Genomic DNA, 24,552 nt, shown 5'->3' with positions numbered 1-24,552 from the left:
AGTTTTTCTAGAATACTCAACCTGCAGGAAGAAATAATACATTAGAAAATCAAGGTGTTTACTTTCCCTCCATAGTTCCGTCACTGATCGATTCATCAGCAGATTCATCATATCCCTCCTACTTTCCCTTATATGAGGATTGGTATGTTCTTATGAATGTATTGATTCCATCTTTTTGACCCAATTTTTGTAGAGAGGAAAAGTAGGTGTATCCGACATCAAAAACTGACTTTATTAAGTGACTGCTTCCCTGTATAAATGTGTAAAATCTAAAAGCCGGGTAAATGTTTCCATAAACAAAAAAAGAAGTAATATGCTTTTTTTAAAACCTCCGAGTTGGGAAAAGCAAAATGCTAAGTTATCTAGAAGATTTGAACTGTTTTGTTTTTTACCCCATTTGATTGTTATTTCTGAAATTTGTTACAGTGTGGACCATATTCTGAGACAGCAGAAATCTGTACTTCGCCTGGTCCTCCTGATCAATGCAGAAGACCTTTGCTTAGCTGTAAGAATGCAACATGTGTGGCTGTAGCTTGGGAAGTAAGTGTTTAAAATTATGTTCTTAACATTTTGCTGCATTACAGTATATTTTATGTGTTCCCAAGATGTACCTTTGCATTCTATGACAAAGCAAATGCTACCACCTGGGGACATATTTCTGTATACTGAAAATAAGAACAGTGTCAGTGTTTAGACATGCTCCTATTTGACTGCAGGTGGCAGAATGACTTATGGCATGTTCGCATATTTACTCTTAATCCCACCAACAAACAAGCTTTTGCTCTTGTCCAGAACATATTGTTATTTGGTCTCCCCTACAGGCAGCTTTAGTTGACTTATCAAAGGACCTGTTGTGAGCAATTGCGCCACTGCTTTCGTGGACAGTAGCACCAATGCTTTGTGCCTTTGTTCAGCCTATAGAAATACAACATTCAAATATACATACATGAAATACCAGTACTTGTAGTGGCCTGTGGGTCAGACCATTGCTTATCATTGATTGGCTTTCTTGTCAAGCTCAATCCTTGCTTGTTTGCTTGTTATTTAATGACTTGCTTTCCTCTTCTTGTGTTTGTCCCTATCCTTGTGCATAGCTTCTCTACCATCTTTTTGAGTTGATTTGTATCCTTGTGCTGCTAATATTCACAAACTTTTTTTAGTAATTTATGAGGTTTGCATGCCTTTTCTTGTTCTCTCCCTCCTCTTTTTGTGCTACTTCCCCATTCACTCTTCCATCCCGGTGTGCTTTTCGTGTTGTTCTACCACCTCACCCCTCTACCAGTAGCTCATCCGTTTCCTCACCCTTCCCTGGCTTGCTTGGCTTTTTTCATTTTTTTTTTTTAACTCCTCACCTCTGTTGCTTCTCCAGCACTAACTACTCGCCAAACCCCCTCACTGGTTGGTTCTTTTTACTTGCTCACCTCACTCCTTGTTCCTCCATTGCTTTCCTTTCCAGCTTTTTTTTTTTTTTTTTTACATTTCTTTTTTCATATAGTCCTTTTCGAAGGGCTGGTTGCTGCTCTTTCTCACACACCTTCTAGTTTGTATTTTTTAAATTTTTTTATTACCAGCTTCATGTTTGTCATCTTGAAATGACGTTATAAAAAATCCAAGAAAATTTGCTCTATATCAATGACGCATGTCTCTACATGCATGGTAACACCTATGGGCGCATGCGTCATCATGCTTGGGCCACCATGGTGTCATGACCCATAAGTAAGTGCGCATGCTCATGTGTGCACAATGTGTGATATTGCATGCGCGCACTTGCACCATTATTCTGGACTGTTTTTGGTTTAATAGCAATTGTTTTCACATCCTGGTCTTTGCTGTACTAAAATTAATGAGAAGTAAATCTAAATGTCTGTAACTAGTTGTCCTCTGCAGGTAAATTCTCAAAACTCTCACAACATCCAAAAGATGGAGTAATGAGTCAGAATGTGAGGCTGAGCTAGCACTTAAAGAAAGAAGAGTTATGTTCCTTATGAAAAGGAGAATTAACATTTGGAAAGAAATTATAATCCAGTGTTCTCCTACACAGCAAGCAGGTCCTAGAACAGCCAGCCCTTTCACCTCCAAACAGCACCCTCCCTGGCAGACTTTAGAAGGAGACTCAAGATGTGGCTTTTTGACAGAGAGACAGTGTAGGAAAGTGCCCTTTTTGGCATGGTTACCCCCTTCCCACCACCTCCACCACCACCACCACCACACACACACATACACACACACACTTTTTGCCTGATGTCTGATACTAACGTGTGTGGGATCTGGCTAACCAGGCCCCAGCCCTTGTGTTCTTTCCCTAAACTGTACCATTGCTTGCACAATTGGCACACCCCTGACACACAGCTAAGTCCCTTGTAAACAGGTACCAGTAGTACCAAGGGCCCTGTGACCAGGAGGGTCCCTAAGGACTGTAGTATGTATTGTGCCTCCCTAAGGGACCCCTCAACAAACAAACGCACACTGCCACAGATTGTGTGTGTTGGCAGGGAGAAAAAGGTAAAGTCGACATGGCATACCACCTTGGGTGCCATACCCACAAGTCACCCCTCTACCAGGCCTTACAGCCCTAAGGCAGGGTGCTCTACACCACAGGTGAGGGCAAAGCTGCATGAGCAATATGCCCCTACAGTGTCTAAGTCCCTTCTTAGACCTTGTAAGTGCAGTGTAGCCATATTGAGTACATGGCTGGGAGTTTGTCATTACGAACTCCACAGCTCCATGATGGCTTCACTGAAGACTCGGAAGTTTGGTATTCAACTTCTTAGCTCAATAAACCCACATTGCCAGCAATGAAAATTGCATTGTCTACTCTTTCAACTGAAAAGTATTACTTACCTGAAAACCGTTTTATCTGTATGTGAAAATGCTACATTCTTGAAACTGTACTTACCTGCAGCAAAGACAGTGGTGGCCGGTAATTTTAGGAGGGGGGGGGGGGCGGGCGGGAAGCACAACCAACATTCATTCACACACGCATGTAGATCCATTCACAACACTCCTCAACATTCAAACATACATACTCGCATGCACCAAACATTCATTAAAAAAATGCACACACTTACCTTCAGCTTGAAGGTCTCAGGAGGGTTGGAACTGCTGCCTTCCCTGACTGGCTGACCTCAGGTCAGCCAATGAGGGAAGGCAGCAATCCCAACTTAGTCACATAGTGGGATGGGGTCAGTGAGACTGCTGGCCCCTCCCCACTCTGTGACGAGGTGTCACTGATTGACACTCACCCTGGGCGCTTCAGGGCTTAACCCTGAAGCACCCAGGTTGGAGTCAATGGGTGACGCTTCCCCTCGTCACCAAGGGGGAGGGCATCAAGGCACCTTTGCTGAGCCGAGGAGGTCACGCCCATAGGAGCTGTGACCTCTTCAGCCCGGCAAAGTTCAGCTCTGGCAGCCAGGAGTCTGCGCAAATTGTGCATATCTCGCTCCTGATCTGAACATGAAGAGTGTCTGTCAGGCTGCCCTTTGCTCAACCTGACAGCCACTGTTCATGAGGGGCAAAAGGTGGAGGGGCATGGCCCCTCCGCCCTAATGGACAGGCCGCAGCTGAACAAAGATCCTTTTGGTTCTAAAAATAAAGTAACAAAGTATATTTTTTGATACATTAAATATTGGACTGGAGTTAATCATTGAGTATGTGCCTCATTTCTCGACTGTGTGTGTACGAAAAGTGCTCATCACTACTTTCTGATAAGCCTAACTGCTCAACCACACTACCACAGAAGAGAGCATTAGTATTATCTTCTTTATCCTCTGTAGAGCCTCAGGGGATCCACTGGACTCTATAGTGCACACTATACCTTATTTTGGTATAGTGTATGCAGAGCCAGCTTCCCACACACAGCACCCTCAGCACCCAGATATCCTTAGGGGTGATAGTGATGCGCTTTACAAATGCTATGATTGATTGATTGAATGTTAAAATAATCATATCCTCTAATAACTTAAGGAATGGGTGGAGACACAAAGTCCCTAGTTCACCTGTTCTTCTTGCTGTAGTGATCGCTACTAAGAAGAAATTTTTAGGCCAACTTTTAAGGCCAGAAATTTCACTAAGACTGCTTTGAGTGAATCAGAAAGAAAGCCCTTAAAAAAATTAAAAAAAGAACCAAAGACAAATCCGACGAATGAAAATAGCCCTTTTTCTAAGACTTTATTAGTCAAAACCCTTAAGAAACTTAGAAATGTAGCTTTCTACACAGGCAAAGTGATTCAAAGTGGATCTGAAGACTTTAATTTAGGACCATTCAAGTCTAAAAGTAAAAGTGCTTAAGCCTATCCTGTAGGAGCTACAGGATAGGGGCACAATAAACATAAGCTAGATCCCTTTCTGCACACTATGTGTTAAAGGAGGCCTAGAGATGGACCCTTCTTGAGGCGCGAGTAAATGGAAAAACTGTGAGAAAGACCCTTCCTTATGAACCCTGACAATTCAGCACCCAGACCAACAGTTTTATCTGCTGAAGGAGAGGATGACTCAGCAGAGAAATAATCCACTCTTTCTCCACTGCAAGAGACGAGAGAACTTCAAAAAGTGTTGGCAAAGCCAAAAGCTAAGACCTATGGTCGTTATCAGTGCTTGTTAAATTTGACCATGCTGACATTCAAAGCTTCTTTAGTAAAATAAGAATGGTGTTTTTTTCCCACAAGAATATGGCTGTAGTTATTGCTAGAGTTTGTTATTTAGGATTTCTGGAAGTAGCAGAGTACAAAAACAAAAAGGAATACTATTCAGAAATATTGTTTTGGACTGGCTGCTGACAACCAATCTAAAGGTTAACAATCCGATACAAATCAATAAGGACATGCACTGAGGAGCAACACAAAACACACATGGCCAGTGTAACTTTAACAAAACACTAGCATAAGCACATATATTGGCAATGATGGTCAAACAGCAGACTGGTTGCATGAATCTATATATGTATACATTAGAGGTAGATGCTGTAATCTGTCTTGTTTCAGTGAATTAAGGCACATAGGTAAATCTGTCACTTAGACCAACACAGGCGAATCCAATCTTTCACTCTAGATACTGAACTCAGTGGTCACAATCAGGTGTACAGTACACTGCTAGCTCAATGGTAGTAAACCACATGGTCTGGAATCAATTGTAATGCATTTGATCAGAGAGACAAGAAGGAATATGACTGAAATACTAATGTCACATTGGCTCTTATTGTACCAGTGAGGCTGCTGGATATGGACGGCAGCATCCCCTGAATTGTGGGGAACTAAGTTCAATCCCACACCATGTGACAGCTGTCGGCCTAATGCGTTTCCAGCCAGCTAGCAGCGCCTCACCTCTGCCTAAGAGCAGGGATGATTTGTGGCAATCAGGCGCATGGCATTGTGAGTTCTCATGGAAATCGAGGTGGATCAGATCTCATCTTTTTCTCTCAGTTACATTTGTCTCACACAAGCAAAGACAAACAGAAGCAAGGGAATTGTTCAATAAGATTTATTGAATCAGCTATGTCCTAGATAAAATAACATGAACTGCAATAATTAGGTTGATGAAACATAAAGTGAAACACAAGAAAAGTCCCACCATACTGTCACTATACAAGATGCGTGATTCCGACCTATGCCACTAAAGTTCTATGTTAGAGCACAGCAGGATAAGCCTTAATCCGCACTTCAGGACCCCCGGGAAGACATCATCCCCCATGCCTGAGAATGACAATAGTGAAGGAGCCTGTTGTCTGCTAAGACAATATCCCCATACAGGCCGGAGAACCGGTAGTCTCAGCCAGCAACTATAACGAACTCAGACAGCATGCGGTAGCGGTCATCTGGCTGTAACCTCCCTTTAACGTGCAGGAGACAGAGAGATGTTTTATAACAAAATAGCCGGTGTTCTGTGTTCCCTTGTAAAAAATACATATTTTTCTGTGAAATGTTAGAGACGCGGTGTACTACTAGTGCCAGCAGTCCTATCTTGTTGCAGCCTTGGAGAAAGCACAGAGTGAAATAATGTTGTGCTAAGAAATGTAAATGCTTTCCTAAGCAAAAGGTCAGCAAGATGAAGAAAAATACGACATAACCACAAATGTGATTGTTTCTAAAAAAATAAAATCATACATTATTAGTCTAAAGGCCACAGGCAGCAGGCCTACTTGCTAACGGGCCAACAGGCATTTCTAAAAAGGCTCCACCACACCCTCCCCTTTTTGTTTCAGAAGTGGTAAAGCAGCCTAGTCCCTAAATTAAAAGCAACTAAAATGAAATACTTGAAAACATATGTACATAAATGTCAACTGTGACAAGTCAAAATATACTTGAGCAAGTGTATTGGAATTTTTTTAACAATAAAGCTTTTAGTCTGCTTAATTTGTCAAAAAGCACATTTGAAGTAGCAATAGAAGGCCAGATATCTGCTTCTTTCGTCTGTTGCGTCGGGGAAAGAGGACGTTACCGCAACAGGTGACCATTTGAAAGACCAAAACTACATTCTGCAACACCTCTCATAATTAAAAAGCATGCTGTGTAATTAAAAATATTCTTTGGTTTACTTTCTCTATGAATGAAATTATGTCAATAATGATTGTAACAGAACACATCTCCATATTTCTTTTTTTTGATTGATAAACATCTTCTCTTTTCAAATACAGTAAAATACTCTAGTTCAGACAACAACAATCATCAGAAACAACTCCAGGTGTTATTACATTATTCATTGAAAGTTTAAATACTTATGGAATTTGAATTGTTGGACCATACATATCAAAAGATAGTTTATCCCAAACAATCCCATCAGGAATTGGTATAGCTGAAATGTTCACTAGTGACAAGTGTCTGCAGACCTTATGGGAGTAAAAATTTGGTTTTAGGACCTCATCCACCAGTTCAACTGTAGAACGTTCAGGAAGGTCATGACCACCTATTAATAAGAAAAAGACAATGACAAACCCAATCCAAAGAAGGAAGGCAAGTAGAGTTAATAAGAGCCACGGATAGTTCCATGTACAAATGAAATAGTTAATTTTGAGCTAATTTATCAGCTTACGTGCTCTTGACAGTCTCGTTGCAGAAGAGGCAGATAAGTTGGTGAAAGAGTTGTTGACGTTTGCAAAGTATCCAGAAGCAGTTTGTGCAAAAACTGGAGACTTGTTTGGAAGAGGAGAACTGGCAGTAGTCTCCCTTGGTGGTTCATTATAAACAATTCCATCAGTTTTTGTTGACTTTGAGAACAATTGCTCATTGTTGTGGACGTTTCTTGTCACAGAAGAAGTTAGTGGTTCTAATGAAAGATCATCTTCCACCCTCCCCAAGCTCGTGGAAGTGTCAGCGTTGCTGCTCAAAACCTGTAGGGGGAACATCCTGGTCTGTAGTCAGAGGGAGTCGGGTACTACCCAGGAGCCCTCTAGTTCTGCTGTGCAGGATCGGCCATATGGTGTAACTTGACATTGTTTGAGACAAAACGATTTTCTTTAGAACCAGGCAGTGGTCCAGTATTGGATCTTTCATAGATTCCCATGCTTGAATCTTTCCCGTCATCGAAGTGGGAGTCCCACAGTATCTTATAAAGCAGTACATAACAATAATCATAATAACCATAGAGTTTACAATATAAACAGGCCTACATTTGGTAGTGTGTCCATGTCATTTTTTAAAAAAAATAGACCAAACTTGAACCATAACCAATCAGGCGACAGTACCCTCTAGAACACTCCAAGGAGAAGCTCCCTTTCTCAGAATTTCACTGCACGTTGAGTGTGAAGGGAGTCTCCCTGAGCTCTGCTTAGTTCTTTCCACAGTTTTCTTCAGAGAAGGTTTGGACTTTCTTTATTTCCAAATTATGTCTGATTCTAAAGGCCTCTTTCGTCCCTGCAAGACCTGTGGGAAAAAGAGAGTTGTTGTGGATGATCCACATAAAAACTGTATCTACTGCCTTCACCCTACTCATAAGGCAAAAGAATGCAAAATCTGTCATACCTTCCCACCAAAAACTCTGAGAGACAGGGAAGGCAGATTGCTACTGTGGCTACAGAAAACTAAAGCTCAGAAAACATCAGCTGATTAGGACAGTGACTCTGTTCCTAACTCTCACAAGAGGGGTAGATCTCTTGAGAGAACTTCTGAGGAGAGCAGGAAATCCCTCAAAATTCATCATCACTCTAAGGACTCAAAAAAAGAGAGAAAAAGTAAAACAACCCTCTTCAGAGGTAGCTTCCTCTGCTCCAGCTACCCCCTGTAAGCCACTAAAACAAAAAGGGCAAAAATTTCCTGTTGTTTTGCCATCGACGACGAAGTCACCGGCGATGCCAACATCGCCAACGACCACTGTCGCCACTGTATCATCGACGAGACTATCCGTGTCGACGACGACAACAAAATTTTCCACGCTGTTCCAATTTCATCTGCAAGACCCTTGGAGGTGTCTAAGACTTTGCTGATGGCGCGATCGACAGCATCACCACTGGTGACGCTCCCATAGTCGACGCTCCCATCGTCGACATCCCCAACGTCGATGCTCCCACTGTCGACGCCTCCATCGTCAATTTCACTGTAGACAGTACCACTGTCTACGGTTCCACCAGTGGTGGTACCACCGCCGATGCTGCCATCGACCAAGACACCATCAACGAGGATCAAGATTAAAACTTGTCATAAACCAACCATGGCAACTGCGGCAAACATTTCACCTCCTCTTCCAAGTCACCTTTTAGACATGGAGGACTCGGACGATGAAGGACCTTTTGGACAGGCTCATAGTCCTTTGGAACTCCATGTGAAATATCAGGAAGAGGGAGACGAATATTATGAGAATGATCAAGGTCAACAGGTTGAGGGATAATATTGCACACCCTCTACTCTGTAATACGCTGAGCACCACTACTATCCAGACTACCATCGTCCGCAGGGGCAGGAATTTATGCCTCGTTCGCCTATGGAGGATCTTCAAAACATGTTGGTGGATTACAGACGTTGTTTTCTGCCACAAACAGCGGTACCACCATCTACTCCGCCAAGTACAGCTTCTGTTCTACCACTAGAGATTTCACCTGCAGTAACACCCAGAATGACTCCGCAACCACATGCTGTTCCTCCGCCTAGGGACGATCCTTCCACATAGGAGGATAATGCAAGGGAAGAAGTTGAATTACCGTCTCAGCATGACGAATGGCAGGATTATGTTATTCCTACTTCATCTCCTCCTCAATACCCTACAGCTGATTCTCCTCCCGAAGACAATGGGGGGTTTCATTCTATTATGGAAAGGGCAGTGGAGAGATTTCATCTACCTAGCACAGTGAAGCATTCCGATTGCTTCATGTATGATTTCAAAGATCAAGCGCGGAAATCAGTAAGGTCTATTCCTGTCATTGGCCACCTATGGCAGGAGGGCATCAGGCTTATGAACAACCCTGCTACGGTGCCAGCGGTCCTGCCATGGATTGACAAGAAATACAGGGCTCTGGATGATGCTCCTGCATGTCTCACGGAGCACCCTCGGCCGGACTCTGATATCATAAGCTGCACAGAGACATTCTAAAAATCCAGAAGCCCCTATCTCAGTGCCCCCAGATAGAGATGGTCAACGCCTTGACACAAAAGGAAAAAGGTTTTCTCTCATGTCGGCCGTTGCAGTAAGAGCTGCTAATGCTTTGGCTTTTCTAGCACGCTATGATAGGCAGATGTGGTCTGATATCAAGCCTATGGTTGATCTCATCCCTGAGGAGCAGAGGCAGGAAGCAAATAAGATTTTGCAGGAAGAAGAGAGAGCCTCTTCTGAGATCATTGATAATGCCATGGACATAGCCTCAACTGGGTTTCGGCAATTGGCGCTGCTGTTCTGATGCACTAGGGCTGGCTGAAAGCCACTTCATTTCCACCTGAAGTGCAAACAAAGATTTTGGATATGGCTTACGACGGGGACATGCTTTTTGGCAAGCATATAGATGAGGCTCTTCTTGCCATTAAAACGGACACTGACACTGCTAAGTCCCTTGGCTCTTTACAGTATAGAAGGCTACCTTTCTGAGAGGAAAGGGGACGTGGCTCGTCTTCCTATAGAGGATCTTACTTCTGTTCCCAGCCGTTTCAGACTTACCAGCAATACAGACCATCACAGTCGTATTGACAACCAACTAAGGGTGGTTTCTCTAGGCAGGGAGCCCGTCGGAAGCCTTCGCATCAGCCCAGAGACACAGGACGCAAGCAGTGACCCAGTAGAAGTACCCTCTACTCACCTGTCACAAGTAGGGGCAAATATATCCAGATATCTCCACAATTGGAAAACTATCAATTCAGATCAGTGGGTGTTGGACATAGTGGCTTATGGCAACACCCTAGAATTCACTGTCAAGCTGCAAACCTCTCCCCCAAAAGGGGCGCATTCCCCTCATCTTCACTTACTAAACATAGAGGTCAAATTGATGCGAAAGAAAACAGGGGAATGGAGACCTAGTCTAGATCTTTGGCATCTCAACAAGTACCTCCGCAAACAAACTTTCAGAATGATCACTCTTTCAGACATATTTTCATATCCCCATTCCTCCCAAACATAGCAGATATCTCTAATTCAGAGTGGCTAGTACTCACTCTCAGTTCTGAGTCCTTCCCTTCGGGCTCAGATCAGCTCCTCGCATATTCACCAAGTGTCTGGCTCCAGTAGTAGCTTCTCTCAGGAAGCAGGGTCATCAGGTCTTTCCATACCTAGATGACTGGCTTCTGAATGCGTCCACTACGCAAGGAACTTTAGCAGCGACAAGAGATTGCATTACACTTTTTCAAAGACTAGGTCTCACGCTCAATCTAAAAAAATCTTTCACAATACCCACTCAGAGGATTACTTTTCTCTGAGCTATCCTGGACACGCAGCTAAACAAAGCTTTCCTTACACAGGAATGACCGGATCGCCTAGCATCTCTGGCCCAAATAATATAAAAAAGAAAGTTGTTCAACCTGGTACCAAATGTACGTCTCAAAATGAGAATGTTGCCGGAAGAATTGTGGGTTCAGTGGAACCAATCACAAGGTTCTTTCAAGGATCGCATTCTGGTTACGCCAAAAATGATAAAGACATTGGGCTGGTGGGCTTACCAGTCTCATCTTTCTCAAGGCCTCGCGTTCATTCCGTTAGTCCACTATTTATAATTACTACGGACGCTCCCATGGAAGGATGGGCAGGGCATCTCCAAGACCTGCAAATCCAAGGGAAATGGTCAAGCCACCAAAGGCTAATGCACATCAACAGCCTAGAACTCAGTCATCTTCTTCACGTTGCAAGCATTTCTCCTGAGGATAAAAGATTCTCGAGTGTTGGTGTGGACAGACAACACAACCAGCATGTATTATATAAACAAACAGGGAGGTACCAAGTCTTTAACACTTTCACAGGAAGCCAAGGTACTATGGGACTGGCTTACAAAACACAACATCTCTCCGAGCATGATCAAGGGGTGAGCAACACGCTGGCGGACGCACTCAGCAGGACCAACAGCGATTGTCACGAATGGGAACTGAATCAAGCCCAACTGGACAAAAGTTTTGCAACACGGGGGAGGCCAACTCTAGACCTATTTCCAATGAACAGCAATACCAAATGCCGATTTTACGCAAGTTGTATCCCCTCCCAGGATCCTGGGGGAATGCCCTTTCGATGCAATGGTCCGGGATCTATGCGTACGCTTCTCCCCCCATCCCATTGATTCCCAAGGTCATAGTCAAGATGAAGAGGGAACCTTGTAGCCTAATACTAATCGCTCCCAAATGGCCCCAGCAATGCTGGTACACAGAGCTTCTTCTAATATCAGAAACCACACCAATACGCCTTTCTCCAACTCCAATGCTAATTTCAATGCGTCAAGGGGAGATTCTACATCCAGATCCGATGTCAATGCACTTGCATGCATGGCTCCTGAATTCCATGAATTTCAACATCTCAGAATAACCCCAGAATGTAGAAGTATACTTTCTAAAGTAAGAGCAGACAGCACAAATAAAATTTATAGATTCAAATGGAAGCGGTTCTGTTGTTGGTGTCAGCAGCACAACTTACACTCTTATGAGGCCTCTCCGGAGCAAATTTCACCGTACCGTAATTGTGTCTGAGTGTGTGTTCCTCATTTATTGCCTGTGTGTGTACAACAAATGCTTAACACTACTCCTTTGATAAGCCTACTGCTCGACCACACTACCACAAAATAGAGCATTAGTATTATCTCTTTTTGCCACTATCTTACCTCTAAGGGGAACTATTCCTTACTTTGAAATAGTGCATACAGAGCCAACTTCCTACAGCCCCTTAATGTTGTACTTTCACAACTAATGAAACCTTTGTTTGAACCCATACATAAAGCAGATCTTGAGTTCCTTACGTGGAAAGTAGCTTGCCTTCTAGCGATCACTTCCCTTTGAATGGTCAGTGAAATTCAAGCCTTTACCACACAACAACCTTTTCTGCGTTTTACTGACGATTTCGTCATTCTCAAGACAAATCCAAAGTTAATTCATAAAGTTCCTTCTCAATTTAATCTGAATCGACCAGTTATTCTCCAGACATATTTTCCTAATCCGACATCTCCAGCGGAAAAGTCCCTCCACACATTGGATGTGAAGAGGTGTCTTAAGTTCTATCTTCAACAAACTAAAACATTTTGCAAATCTGATCAGTTCTTACTTTCCTATGGAGCTGGGCGTCTGGGTTCTTTAGTAACAAAGTCAATGATAGCAAGGGTGCTATTGGCAACTATTGAGTTCTGCATTCTGCAGCAGGAAAACCTCTACAAAGACAGCCTAGAGTGTATTCAACAAGGGCAGTTTCTACCTCCGTGGCTCTGTTTGCTGGGGTGCCGCTGGATCAAATATGCTGTGCTGCTACCTGGAAGAGTACCCACTCCTTCTCAAAGCACTATTGCCTTCAGACCACCCATAGGACGGATGCAATTGTGAGCAAAGTAGTTCTACGACACCTGTTCCAGTAAAGGTGAGCCTCTTGCTAATGTAGGATTTTGTTTTCTGTTGCTGTTGTTTAAATCTTTTCTCGTATTTTCTGATAACTGTTCTAAGTTCAACATCTCTGCATTCAGTATGGTCTTACTATGATGGGTATTGATACTTGGTTATATGAAATTGAACAAAAAAAGAGAAACAAAATACTTTCATTCCCTCCATCCACTTCAATTTTATTATACTGCCTGTTATTCTGATTCAAGCATGTGAATCTATGAAAGATCCAATACTGGATAAGAAATTAAGTTACTTACCTGTAACTGCAGTTATCCAGTATTGGTATCTTTCATAGATTCACATGTGACCCACCCTCCTCCCCTTAGAGGCTCCCTTTTACTGACTTGGGTTCCATAGTTCACTCACGCTGAAAATCTGAGGAAGGGAGCTTCTCTTTGGAGTGTTCTAGAGGGTGCTGTCGCCTGATTGGTTATGGTTCAAGTTTGGTCCATTTTAAAAAAATGAAATGGACAGTCTACCAAATTTAGGCCTGTTTATATTGTAAACTATATGGTTATTGTGATTATTGTTATGTACTTCTTTATAAGATAATGTATGACTCCCACTTCGACGGGAAAGATTCAAGCATGTGAATCTATGAAAGATACCAATACTTGATACTGGATAACTGCAGTTACAGGTAAGTAACTAATTTCATCTGGTACCATGTATTACTAGAACTAGTGCACGATAAGAAGGACCAAACTCCTTTTTCCCATCAATCTTTACACGCACTAGAGTGCCAGTAGATGTTAATGATGCATCCCTTATTCCCAAGGAGGTGGCCCTGGCAGATGCATTGTCATCACGAACTGTTGTAAGTCCTGCAAGAAAGTGACACGTTCATTTATGTCAGAAGGTGTATCTGCCACCTCCGCTCCAGGACCATCAAGATCTGGAACATATATTTGTGTTCCAAAGTGGACTTGATATAGGTTACGTCCAGGGACCTTCTGGGCAGATTATTAAGTGCTCTCTGGACTCCATGCAGGTGATTAAGCCAACTACGACCCGTGCCTAATACTCTCACTGTTAAGGATTGCTTTAAGATCCCGTTTCTTCACTCCACAGCACTATTTCCCTCGGGATGATAAGGAGACAAATTATACATTTGGACCCCTAACAAAGCCTTGGTGTCCCTGAATGCCCTTGAGGTGAAAGCAGGGCCCTGGTCTGAGTGGAAATCCACAACTGCGTATGCGCCGATAAAGACTTGCTAATCTTTAATAACAGTTTGAGCGTCAGCTGAGTGTTGTGGCCATGCCCTTAGATATCTGGAACAGTATTCGACAGCGACTAAGATGTATTTGTGTGTACAATCAGGTGTCAAGGGACCAGAGTGGTCCAGGTACATACATTGTAGAGGTTTTGTTGGAAATTAGGAGGGGTGTCTGTGGTAGGCGTTTGACGGTGGATCCTTTTATTTACTGACAGATGTCACAGCAAAGGACATACTGTTTTGGTCTCTGTGTATAGACCTGGTCACCAGTAACATGATTGTAATAGTGAAATAGTAGCCGCCACACCAGCATGGGCAGAAGCAACTCCCTCATGCGCTGCTTTAATCAACTCCGAACTTTGGTCTTGGTTGGGGATCACACAATCACCCACCCCTAGTATTGTTACTAGTACAGTATTTAGGCTAGATATGTGGTAGGAATATTTGGCAGGCTATGCCATTGGTATGGGCTTGCTTTCAGCCGAAGCTTTCACAGCAGCCAGTGTTTCATCATCCAACCTCTTCTGTGAACGAGTTATTGCAGCAACAGAAGCCTTAGCAACTGCTGATTTGGCCACATTATCAGCCAAGGTATTGCCTGTAATGTGTATTCCAACACTTTGATATCCTAATGCATGAACTACATAGATATTGGGTAGCGTCTCTTTCAGATCTGCTGCTTTCCCTTACCTACAGTAGTCTGTGGTTGATGGTGTTGCCTTTTGTATTCTTGAACCCATTCTGGCGCCAATAATGCAGATATTCATTGAAGGACTGGACACAATAGTACGAATCACAGACGATTAGTGTTAACTGTCCTAGATCCATGTGTTCCAGTGCCATGAACAGAGCCTTGAGCTCTGATAATTGTGCATTGCAGTCCCCTGAGGTCTGCGTTTAAGTATATTGTGGATGGAATTCACCATCCTTCCTGTAGCCACTCACAACTGCACAGGCGGTGGAGTATTGATGTTTGGTGCCTACTGCTGGTTGGGCTGAACCATCTGTGTAAACGATTGTATTATATTGTTCAGTTGGCAAAGTGTTTGCTGGAACTGGGTATTCTAGGACATATTGGAGGAATTCTTGATTTTGTATTTTAGGATCAAAAACATAATGAACATCAGTGGCTGTCAGCACCCATTGAATCCAACGTGGATGTAGTGCCTTGGCATTAGGAATGCTGGCTTTTGTGACCGCCTTGATGGCTTGAATTGGAGGTATGATAATGATGCATTTCCCTTGGGTCAGATGTCTCTTTTTAATGACAGCTGTCCGAACAGCAGTCAGACTTTTTTTTTCTCTGGAATGCAGATGTGATTTGTATGCAATAGGGATGGTATCACCCTCATTGAACGTTACATAGGTGAAACCAATGACACCCGCAATTACTCTGATGACCAAGTGTGTTTTGCTGTCCCTTGTGTGTAAGTGTTTAACTGCAAGCATGTGTTGTTGCAATGCTCTTAGAATGCGTGTGTTCGACTGTCTAATATCTGCCTGAAAAATCTGGATGTATTAGATCATATAGTGGTTTAAAGCATAAGCTAGAATGTAAGTTCTGCCAAAAAGCCCAACAGTGACAGGAGCTTTTTGATGGTGTTTAGTGGTTGCACTTGTGCCCACTTTTCTAGAAATTGGGCGCTATGCTCTTGCCTTCATCTGATAATTCGTATCCCAAAAATAGGACACTAAGGAAGGCTATTTTTGTTTTTCTGAAATTACATTTGTATCTTAATTCGGCAGATTCCACAACAATGCATCTCACCCATTTTATATGCTAAGTGAGATTATTGTCCGTAAGGTAGATATTATCTACTTAGGAAAGTGCCTCAGGGTCAATGTTGTGTAAAATTGAAGTAACATGAGCTGGAAACAAACCTGGACTGTTTGTGTACCCCTCTGGGAGTCTGCACAACTTTTTGTGTGAGCCTAAAGCTAAAACTTGTTAAATCTCTTCTTTCAGGTACCGTATGTTGGCAGAAGAAACCGTTGGGAAATATCCAATGTTGTTTTGTATTGTTTGCACACTATATAAGTGCAGTACTGTGTGCATTTTGAATGACAAACGTGTGTGTATGACTATTTAAATGTCTGTAGTCCAAGGCTATTCTATAGGAATGGTCTGGTTTAGCTACGGGGAACAACGGGTTGTTCATTGGCAAGATACAGGGTTCAATTACGCCTTGGTACTCTTAACTGTGTGAGGATTTCTCTCATAGGTGCTTTAGCTTCATGTTTGATTGTTGAGGGTTGTGGTTGGGACCTAATTGGTATGATATGATAGGGATACTCTTTATCCCACCCCACATGGTTGCAATACAGCATAGTACCTATGCCAATGCCCAATCAATAAAACACGCGTCACTGAGCTCTCTTGGAACAAGGGACGAGAAAGATGGTTTAATTACCTCTTTCCCATATGGGAGACTATGGACAAATTCTGGTGACCAATCCTTTTCGCTCAATAAGATATCTCTAAATTGTAGTTACGTGATCCAAAATCATAGCATCAATTGTGCGCTCAATGTCTCCTTGTAATTGTATTTTCAGTTTATACTCCTTTTCATGTGTGGAGATGCGCATGTCCGCAGTCTCGACTTGTAAAAAGTTGTTAGTTACTTTCACCTCCAAATGCTGTTAAAGATTTTGGTAAACTATGGTGACCTCGACCACGCTGTTTAACAGGGCCAGTTCCCACTTTCTGTTCTTCAGTAAAGCTCTCATCCTGAGTGGCATTTCGTATAGAAATTGCTGCACCCTCTTCTTTTTGAATTGAGGTTTTTGTTGGTGAAGCCTCTCTTCTTTCTTACAGAAACTTCTGATGAGCATTGTGACTCATTTCTTGGTTTCACGTACTCAGTTCGCTTTTCTGACCGCTCAACCTCCACTAATGCGTTTATCCAGTGAGTCCTGAAAAGAACGAGATTGGCGTGTATCATTAGATCTCTGGTTCTAAGATTATCGTGGTTTTCAAGGGTCTCCGAGTGCAGAGATTCTCCCCTTTGTTTTTTAGGTGTTTGTTTTTGTTTATCCCAGCATTTTTTCAGAACCCTCCGGTACTTGCTTGGTAGAATCCTTATTGGATTTACCCTGTAATTGAAGTTTACTAGGTCTGGCTCCCAGACTACCCCAACCAATACTAGAGTAGGTCTTGGCGATAATTCTTGGCAGCTCACATTCTTGATCCTGTAAAGGAACATCCCAGAGCCAAATGCACACTGCTAGTGCGACTGCTTTCCCTTTAAGATTACTTAACATTATTGAAGACACAGTGGCAAAATTGCCCATTAATTGCACCCCCAAATCTAGGACTGGGGCAGCCCTGTATTCATCTTGAATGTGTTTAAACACTTCCAGAAGATTGGCAAGTGTTGGTGTACTGTGTGCAGTAGTATAGAATGTGACAAATACAGTGCCCCAAGTAGTGCAGTTATCTACTGCTGGAACCATCCCAAATGGCAAGCACATAGTGAGAATTCTGTGTTTATCCTGATGTCCCGTATGGGAAAAGACTGCCTCCAGCGGGTTTATTTTTTGAGCTAACCAAGATAGAATGCCTTCCCGTTTGGCAGGTACCTTACCCATAATTGAATGTACAGTCGCAGGGTTAATGCCCGGTGTGACTTCGTGCCATTGCGCTGGAGCAGTATATATTGGTTAGTATTTATGGTTTGTATTACAAACTGTGCTAAAAGTCTCTATATTGCTGTAAGTTCAATGTATAAGTGGCGAACCTCAGCTACCGCCAAGGTGCCTCCATCAGGAAGTGGTGTGTATGTGGCCAATAAAGGCCAGGTAGGACCGTCATTACTCAAAGGACCTTACTTAACATGTAGTATTTTGTGGGGAAGGGCGCCATCAAGCCAGTTATGGGGGTCTTGAAAGGATAGAGGTATCTCTAAATATGCTTAGGCTCTTGTAGGAAAGTATCCTCTTTTTAGCATGGTTACCCCCACTTTTTGCCTGTTTGTCAGTGTGTTTGACTGTGCTCATTGGGATCCTGCTAACCAGGACCCAGTGACTATGCTCTCTCCCTTTAAACCTGGTTACTTGAACCACATACACCCCCCATTTGGCATACTGGTGCCCCCATGTAAGTCCCTAGTATATGGTACCCATGTACCCAGGGCATTAGGGTACCAGGGGATCCTCGTGGGCTGCAGCTTGTATTATGCCACCCATGGGAAGCCCATGCAAAGCCTACCATTGCAGCTGGTGTGAAAGGGTGCAGGCACCCTTTTCACTATAGGTCACTGCACCAGGTCACTGTAAGTCACCCTTGTGGCAGGCTCTCCTAGCCCAGTGGGCAGGATGCAGGTACCTTTGTGTGAGGGCACCCCTACACGAGCAGATGTGCCCCAACGAACTCCAGTTCCATTTTCATGGACTTTGTGAGTGCGGGGACGCCATTTTATGCATGTACTGGACGTAGGTCACTACCTATGTCCAGCTACTTAATGGTAACTCCGAACCATGATGGTGTCACACATGTTGGAACCATACCCCAATACTGTTGCCAGTATTGGAAGTATGATTCCATGCACTGTGGGAGCTTCTTAGAGGACCCCCAGCATTGCTATCACCAGTCATACAGGGTTTTCCGAGCAGGCCAAGCTGCTGCCACCCCTCAGACAGGTTTCTGCCCTCCTGCTGCTTGATCTGATCAAGCCCAGGAAGGCAGAACAAAGGATTCCTTTGGGAGAGGAGAGTAACACCCTCACCATTTGGAAATAGATGTTACATGGCTTGGGGTGGATAACGTCTAACCAAGTCAGACAGCATGTGGTAGTGGATATCTGGATGGAACCTCCTTCTAACGTGCAGGGGAGAGAGAGATGTTTTATAACAAAATAGCTGTTGTTCTGAGAAAAGTGTCCCAATGTAAAAATACATATGTTTTTGTGAAATCTTGCGGTGTACCACTTGTGCCGGCAATCCTATCTCATTGCAGCATTGGAGCAAGCACAGAGTGAAAGAATGTCGTACTAAGAAATGTAAATGCTTTCCTAAGCAAAAAGGACAGCAAGATAAAGGAAAATAAAACATCACTACAAATGTGATAGTTCCTAAAAGAATACAATTAAAATAAAATGAAACATCAGTAGGCTAGAAGGTACAGGCAGAATAAACAGCACAAAATTCAATAATGAATGTAAAACAGTGACGTGTATTTATAGCACCGTGCTAGCGCAATGACAACATGAGAAAGAAACAGTCATTATTATCATTGAAATGAATCTACAACAGCGTAACAATTATATAGATCATGATAAAGCACGAGAATCTGGTACTTTGGCCCTGGAACTTAACTTAACACTGGGAAACCTTTTCTGGCTATTATGCTCGCCCTCCCTCGGGCACTGTGACAGGGGGCGGATTGCAGGGTGACAGCAGTTCTGAAGGACTTCATCTTCTGGCTTCACCAAAATTCATACATCTGCATCTTTTATACACTAAAAGATGACTTACGCAAGATTTACAACTTTACAGTTGCTTCTTTCAGGTGGTGATGTTGCCATCAATTGTTATTTTATCAGTTATGTTCCCATGTTCCCCTGAGGTCAACTCAGCACTGTAAATAAGATAACAGCAACAGCCATTAAACACTTGATGTGGCCTAGTACGATAAGCAGACCATCTTACAGATCTGCAGAACATCACATCTTAGAAATATTAAAAACATTTAAAATCAACAAAGTGCCGTGTGCTTGGTGCAGGTTGGTACTATAAGCAAAATATTTAAAACTATGAGTTGAAAATACTGTGAAATATCAAAAGCAAGCTTCACAAGTTAACACTGTACAGGTGTTTTCTACATGCATTTCTACTCATCAAGACTGCTTAAGCTAGTTAACCCTTCGCGTCACAGTGTCTTCCACAACTTTTTCCTATGTATACTACAATTTATTTTCCATTTATTAGGTGTAGGGAGCTGGGTTCCGGTTGCAGTATCATACCCCCACTTTTTGCATGTTTTTTTATTGCAGCTTTGACTGAAGTGCACTGGGTTCCTGCTACCCAGGTCCCAGTGCCAGTGTGCCTTTCCAAAAATAAAACACCTGGACACTTGATCCTCTAGTGACCAGGCTCCTTCAGCCCCATGTAAGTCCCTAGTAAATGGTACCCCAGCTACCTAGGGCATGGGTAATGAAGAGGGCCCCTCAGAGCAGAAGCACAACTTGTCACTCTGAGGGACCCAGCACCAACCTTATGCAGACTGCCATTGCAGGCTGCGTGAGAAGGTGCTTCCAAAATTGAAAACCCAACATGGCACACACATGTATTATATGTGAGTCACCCCTCTAGTTGGCCTCCCAGCCCTAAGGCAGAATGTATTATATTACATGTGAGGACATATATGCATGAGCAGATATGCCCTTATTTATCTTTGTTGATTGTCAGACATTTTAAGTGACCAGAGAAGCCCTTTTAAATGCATGTGCTGGACACTGGTCCTTACGAGTTTCCCAGCTACGTGATGGCTTCTCTGAATATAGGGATGTTTAGTATCAAACTTCTCTGATTAATAAACTCTCACTGATCACAGTGAGGGATTTATTAATAACTGCAGCCAGATGGGACCTTAGAGGTGCCCCCTGAAAACCTACCTGCTACTAGTGGGTTGACTGACTGGTCCTGACCAGTTCAGCTAGATGGTGGAGATGACCAACCCCCCTGTCCTGACCCCACTTTCGGCAGCAGCACAAGAAAAGTAGGCACATTAAGAGGTGATCCCACTTCATGCCAGTCCCACCCCTCAGGTGAATGAGCTGAAGTGGACACCACTTTTCAAATTCCTCCATCTTGTATGGAAGGATTTAGGTCACTAAGGTTAGGATTATGCCCACTTCCCAGCGGAAGTGGTCATAGAAAGGGTGTATTCACCTAAAGGTGGGCACCCTATTGGCTACCGCGTGGCACTCCCTGTAACACCCCTAAATTGAGTAGCTACGTGGCACCCCTGACCACTAAAGCTCAGATCCTGATGCCCTAAGAAGCAAAGGACAAAGAAAAGACCCACCTGCAGGAAAGGAAAAGAGGAAGCAGCTGACTTGGAACCAGACTTGTGGACTCTGTGTCAGGAGACTCTACTCGTCTGCACATGGTTAGAACGTAAGGTCATTTTCTTGGTCGTACAGCATCAGGTGGGATTCTAAATGCCAGGGTAGATGAACTTAGCCATCGATGCATAGCAGACTTACAGATGTCCTCTGCATCCAGGGTTTGCTCAAGGTCTCTTTCAAGACTGGGGACCTTTGCCAAGATCTGTTTGCCAGTACTTATGCGTTCTGAAGTTTCCAAAGCAGTTCTCACTCAGAGAGGCATTCCAACTAGACTGGGATATGGGACTCCTATACACCTTTCTACTGATACTTCTCCCTGAAATTCTCGAGATCAGAACCAACTGGGCATCAAGTAGCTTCTGGTAGCTCTGGATTGGGCAATGAAAGTTTGGTACCCAGAACTCCTGAGCATGTGCATCTGTCCTCCGATCAGGCTGCTCTTCCAGGAGGATCTACTGTATCTTCAGCTGGGCAGGATCCTGCACTTGACCCTCTGCAGACTCCACCTTCATGCGTGGAGGTTAAGCACCAACAGCTGAGGGTCTTCAACCTTCCTTCAAAGGTCTTAGTTGACATCTTGTCAGCTAGACGTCCAGCAACAAAAACTGTATAAGCCTGCACCTTGTGGCTTGGTGCACTGAGAAACACATTGATCCACTTTCTGCACCCCTGTCCCAAGCGGTGGTATTTGTTTTGTCCTGAGCCCGGCAATAACTTGCTCTGGACATAGTTAAGGGGCATCTTTCAGCCAGCTCAGCATTTTTGCGGTTGCCAGATCTGCCCTCTCTAAGTCACCCGTTGTGCCACATTTTCTGAAGGGTCTTTGACATCTGTTTCCTCCCAAACCTTTTGGTATACCCCTATGGAATCTTAATTTGGTACTGACATCTTTGAAGTGTTTTCCCTTTGACTCCATGCATAACTGTCCTCTCCAACTGTTGACCATAAAATCCATCTTCTTGGTGGTAATCACCTCGGCCACCAGTCATCGAGCTGCAGGGTCTTTCTGTCCAACCTCCATATGCCAACTTCTTCCCAGACAACCTGGTTCTACAAACCTGTGCTTCCTTTCTGATGAAGGTTGTGACACACTTTAACATTGAACAAACCACACTGCTGACTTTCTTTGGTCCACCTCATCCTTCCAAGGAGGGAGAATGACTCCACCATCTTGACCCTCAGAGGGCAGTATCCTATATAGACTGTTAGTGGGGTTCACTGTATCAAAGAAGGTGAAAGCAGTGCAGAAACAGACCTTCTCCAGATGGATTATACTCTTCATTGAGACCTGCTACACATTGTCCAGGAAGCAGTCCCAAGAGGGCTTGCGGTCTCATTCCACCTGAGCCAAGGCTAAATCTACTGCGTAAATCAAGATCTTAGCACACGTTTACCAAATACTACTGCCTTGACAGTCCGGTCCATCGTAACAGGAATTTGGCTTATATGGACCGCCAGGTCTTTTTGGTACAAGCCAGTTCACATACCTACCTCTGGGTACCCGCCAGCTTCAGTATCTTTTCTACGATAAGGAATCTGCTGCCAGAAGTCTGTCAGATGAACAAGTTACATATGTTCAGTAATGCCTTAACTCGTATAGACACAGTCTAGCTGCATATTCTTTCCTGCTCCTTACCACTCTGAGAACTGACCTCCTTCACCTCAAAAGCCCCTTGTAGGTCCTTTGAGACTGCACACTGGTCATCAACCTTCCTCCATGGCTCCATGATTCTGGGGCAGAAGAACGTCAGGAACTAAATTCAGCGTGCTGGGGTGTGGCGCCTCTATAGGCACCTAAAACGTCATATCTGGCAGGCATGATGCCTACGACACTGAGACTGAGCCATTCAGTGCCACCTACCAGCGAACAGAGCTACTGCTCAAGATTTCCCAGATCCTGTCCGATGCTTGGAGAATAATCCGTGGTAAGAAATCTGCAGCTAGATAGAATCTCTACCAGATAAGGCTCTACCGAAAGTAAGTAACTTTTTCTTCTGAATCCACATATCCCAAATGGCGGGGATCAACCAGAGTCTTAACCCTTTAAAGCTTGGCAACTAAAATCTCCACTACTGAACAAATTTACATGAAACCAACACAACCTTTTTGAGTAAAGTTCTAGCTTTATGACAAGTTTGAAATTCGCTCAGCAGGTGGTATGTAGGCACAAACATAATTTCCTATGTCAGTTAAAATGGGAAAACATAGCTTTTTTCAACCACCCACGCCCCCAACCCCCTTGCTTAGATCTACATGAAAATTGGCTTGATGTACCTTAGTTGAGTACTGTAGGAAAATGCCACTGTTGGCATGGTTACCCCCTAACATTTTGCCTTTTTGTTGATGCTAGTTATGATTGAAAGTGTGCTGGGACCCTGCTAACCAGGCCCCAGCACCAGTGTTCTTTCCCTGAACTTTACCTTTTTTGGCACAGCCCTGGCATACAGATAAGCCCCTCGTAAATGTTACCCCTGGTACCAAGGGCCCTATGGCCAGGGAAGGTCTCTAATGGCTGCAGCATGTATTATGCCACCCTGGGGACCTATCACTCAGCCCATGGGCACTGCCCCACAGCTTGTGTGTGCTGGTGGGGAAAAAAAGACTGTCGACATGGCACTCCCCTCAGAGTGCCATGCCCATAACACACTGCCTGCGGCATAGGTAAGTCACCCCTCTAGCAGGCCTTTCTGCCCTAAGGCAGGGTGCACTATACCACAGGTGAGGGCATAGCTGCATGAGCACTAAGCCCCTACAGTGTCTAAGCCAATTCTTAAATATTGTAAGTGCAGGGTAGCCATAAAGAGTATATGGTCTGGGAGTTTGTCAAACACGAACTCCACAGTTCCATAATGGCTACACTGAATACTGGAAAGTTTGGTATCAAACTTCTCAGCACAATAAATCCACAGTGACATAAGTGTGGGATTTATTGAGAAATGCACACAGATGGCATCTTAGAGATGCCCCCTCTATACCAGTCCGACTACTAGTGCTAGGCTGACCAGTTTCTGCCAGCCTGCCACATCCATACGGGTTTCTGGCCACATGGGGCGCCTTTGTGCACTCTGTGGCCAGGAACAAATCCTGTACTGGGTGGAGGTGCTTCACACCTCCCCCTGCAGGAACTGTAACACCTGGCGGTGAGCCTCAAAGGCTCAAGCCTGGTGTTACAACGCACCAGGCCACTCCAGCTAGTGGAGATGCCTGCCCCCAGGACACAGCCCCAACTTTGGCACCAAGTCCAGAGGAGAAAATGAGAAAAACAAGAAGGAGTCACCCACCAGCTAGGACAGCC

At 43.8% G+C, this 24,552-nt stretch overlaps 1 protein-coding gene across 2 annotated transcripts in view; it reads left to right on the top strand.

The window, feature by feature from the left end:
• The window catches only part of LOC138264668 (fibronectin type-III domain-containing protein 3a-like), a 406,147-nt gene that overhangs the window by 183,155 nt on the left and 198,440 nt on the right, over nucleotides 1–24,552 (top strand). For both annotated transcript variants that reach the window (XM_069212562.1, XM_069212561.1), the window contains one exon: nucleotides 427–540. In XM_069212562.1, the coding sequence (XP_069068663.1) occupies nucleotides 427–540 (114 nt within the window). The remainder of the gene's footprint in view (nucleotides 1–426; nucleotides 541–24,552) is intronic.

The sequence above is a fragment of the Pleurodeles waltl genome, chromosome 2_1 (genome assembly GCF_031143425.1).
Source record: "Pleurodeles waltl isolate 20211129_DDA chromosome 2_1, aPleWal1.hap1.20221129, whole genome shotgun sequence".
Taxonomy (NCBI): Eukaryota; Metazoa; Chordata; class Amphibia; order Caudata; family Salamandridae; genus Pleurodeles; species Pleurodeles waltl.
This window is presented reverse-complemented; position numbering and strand designations above follow the sequence as displayed.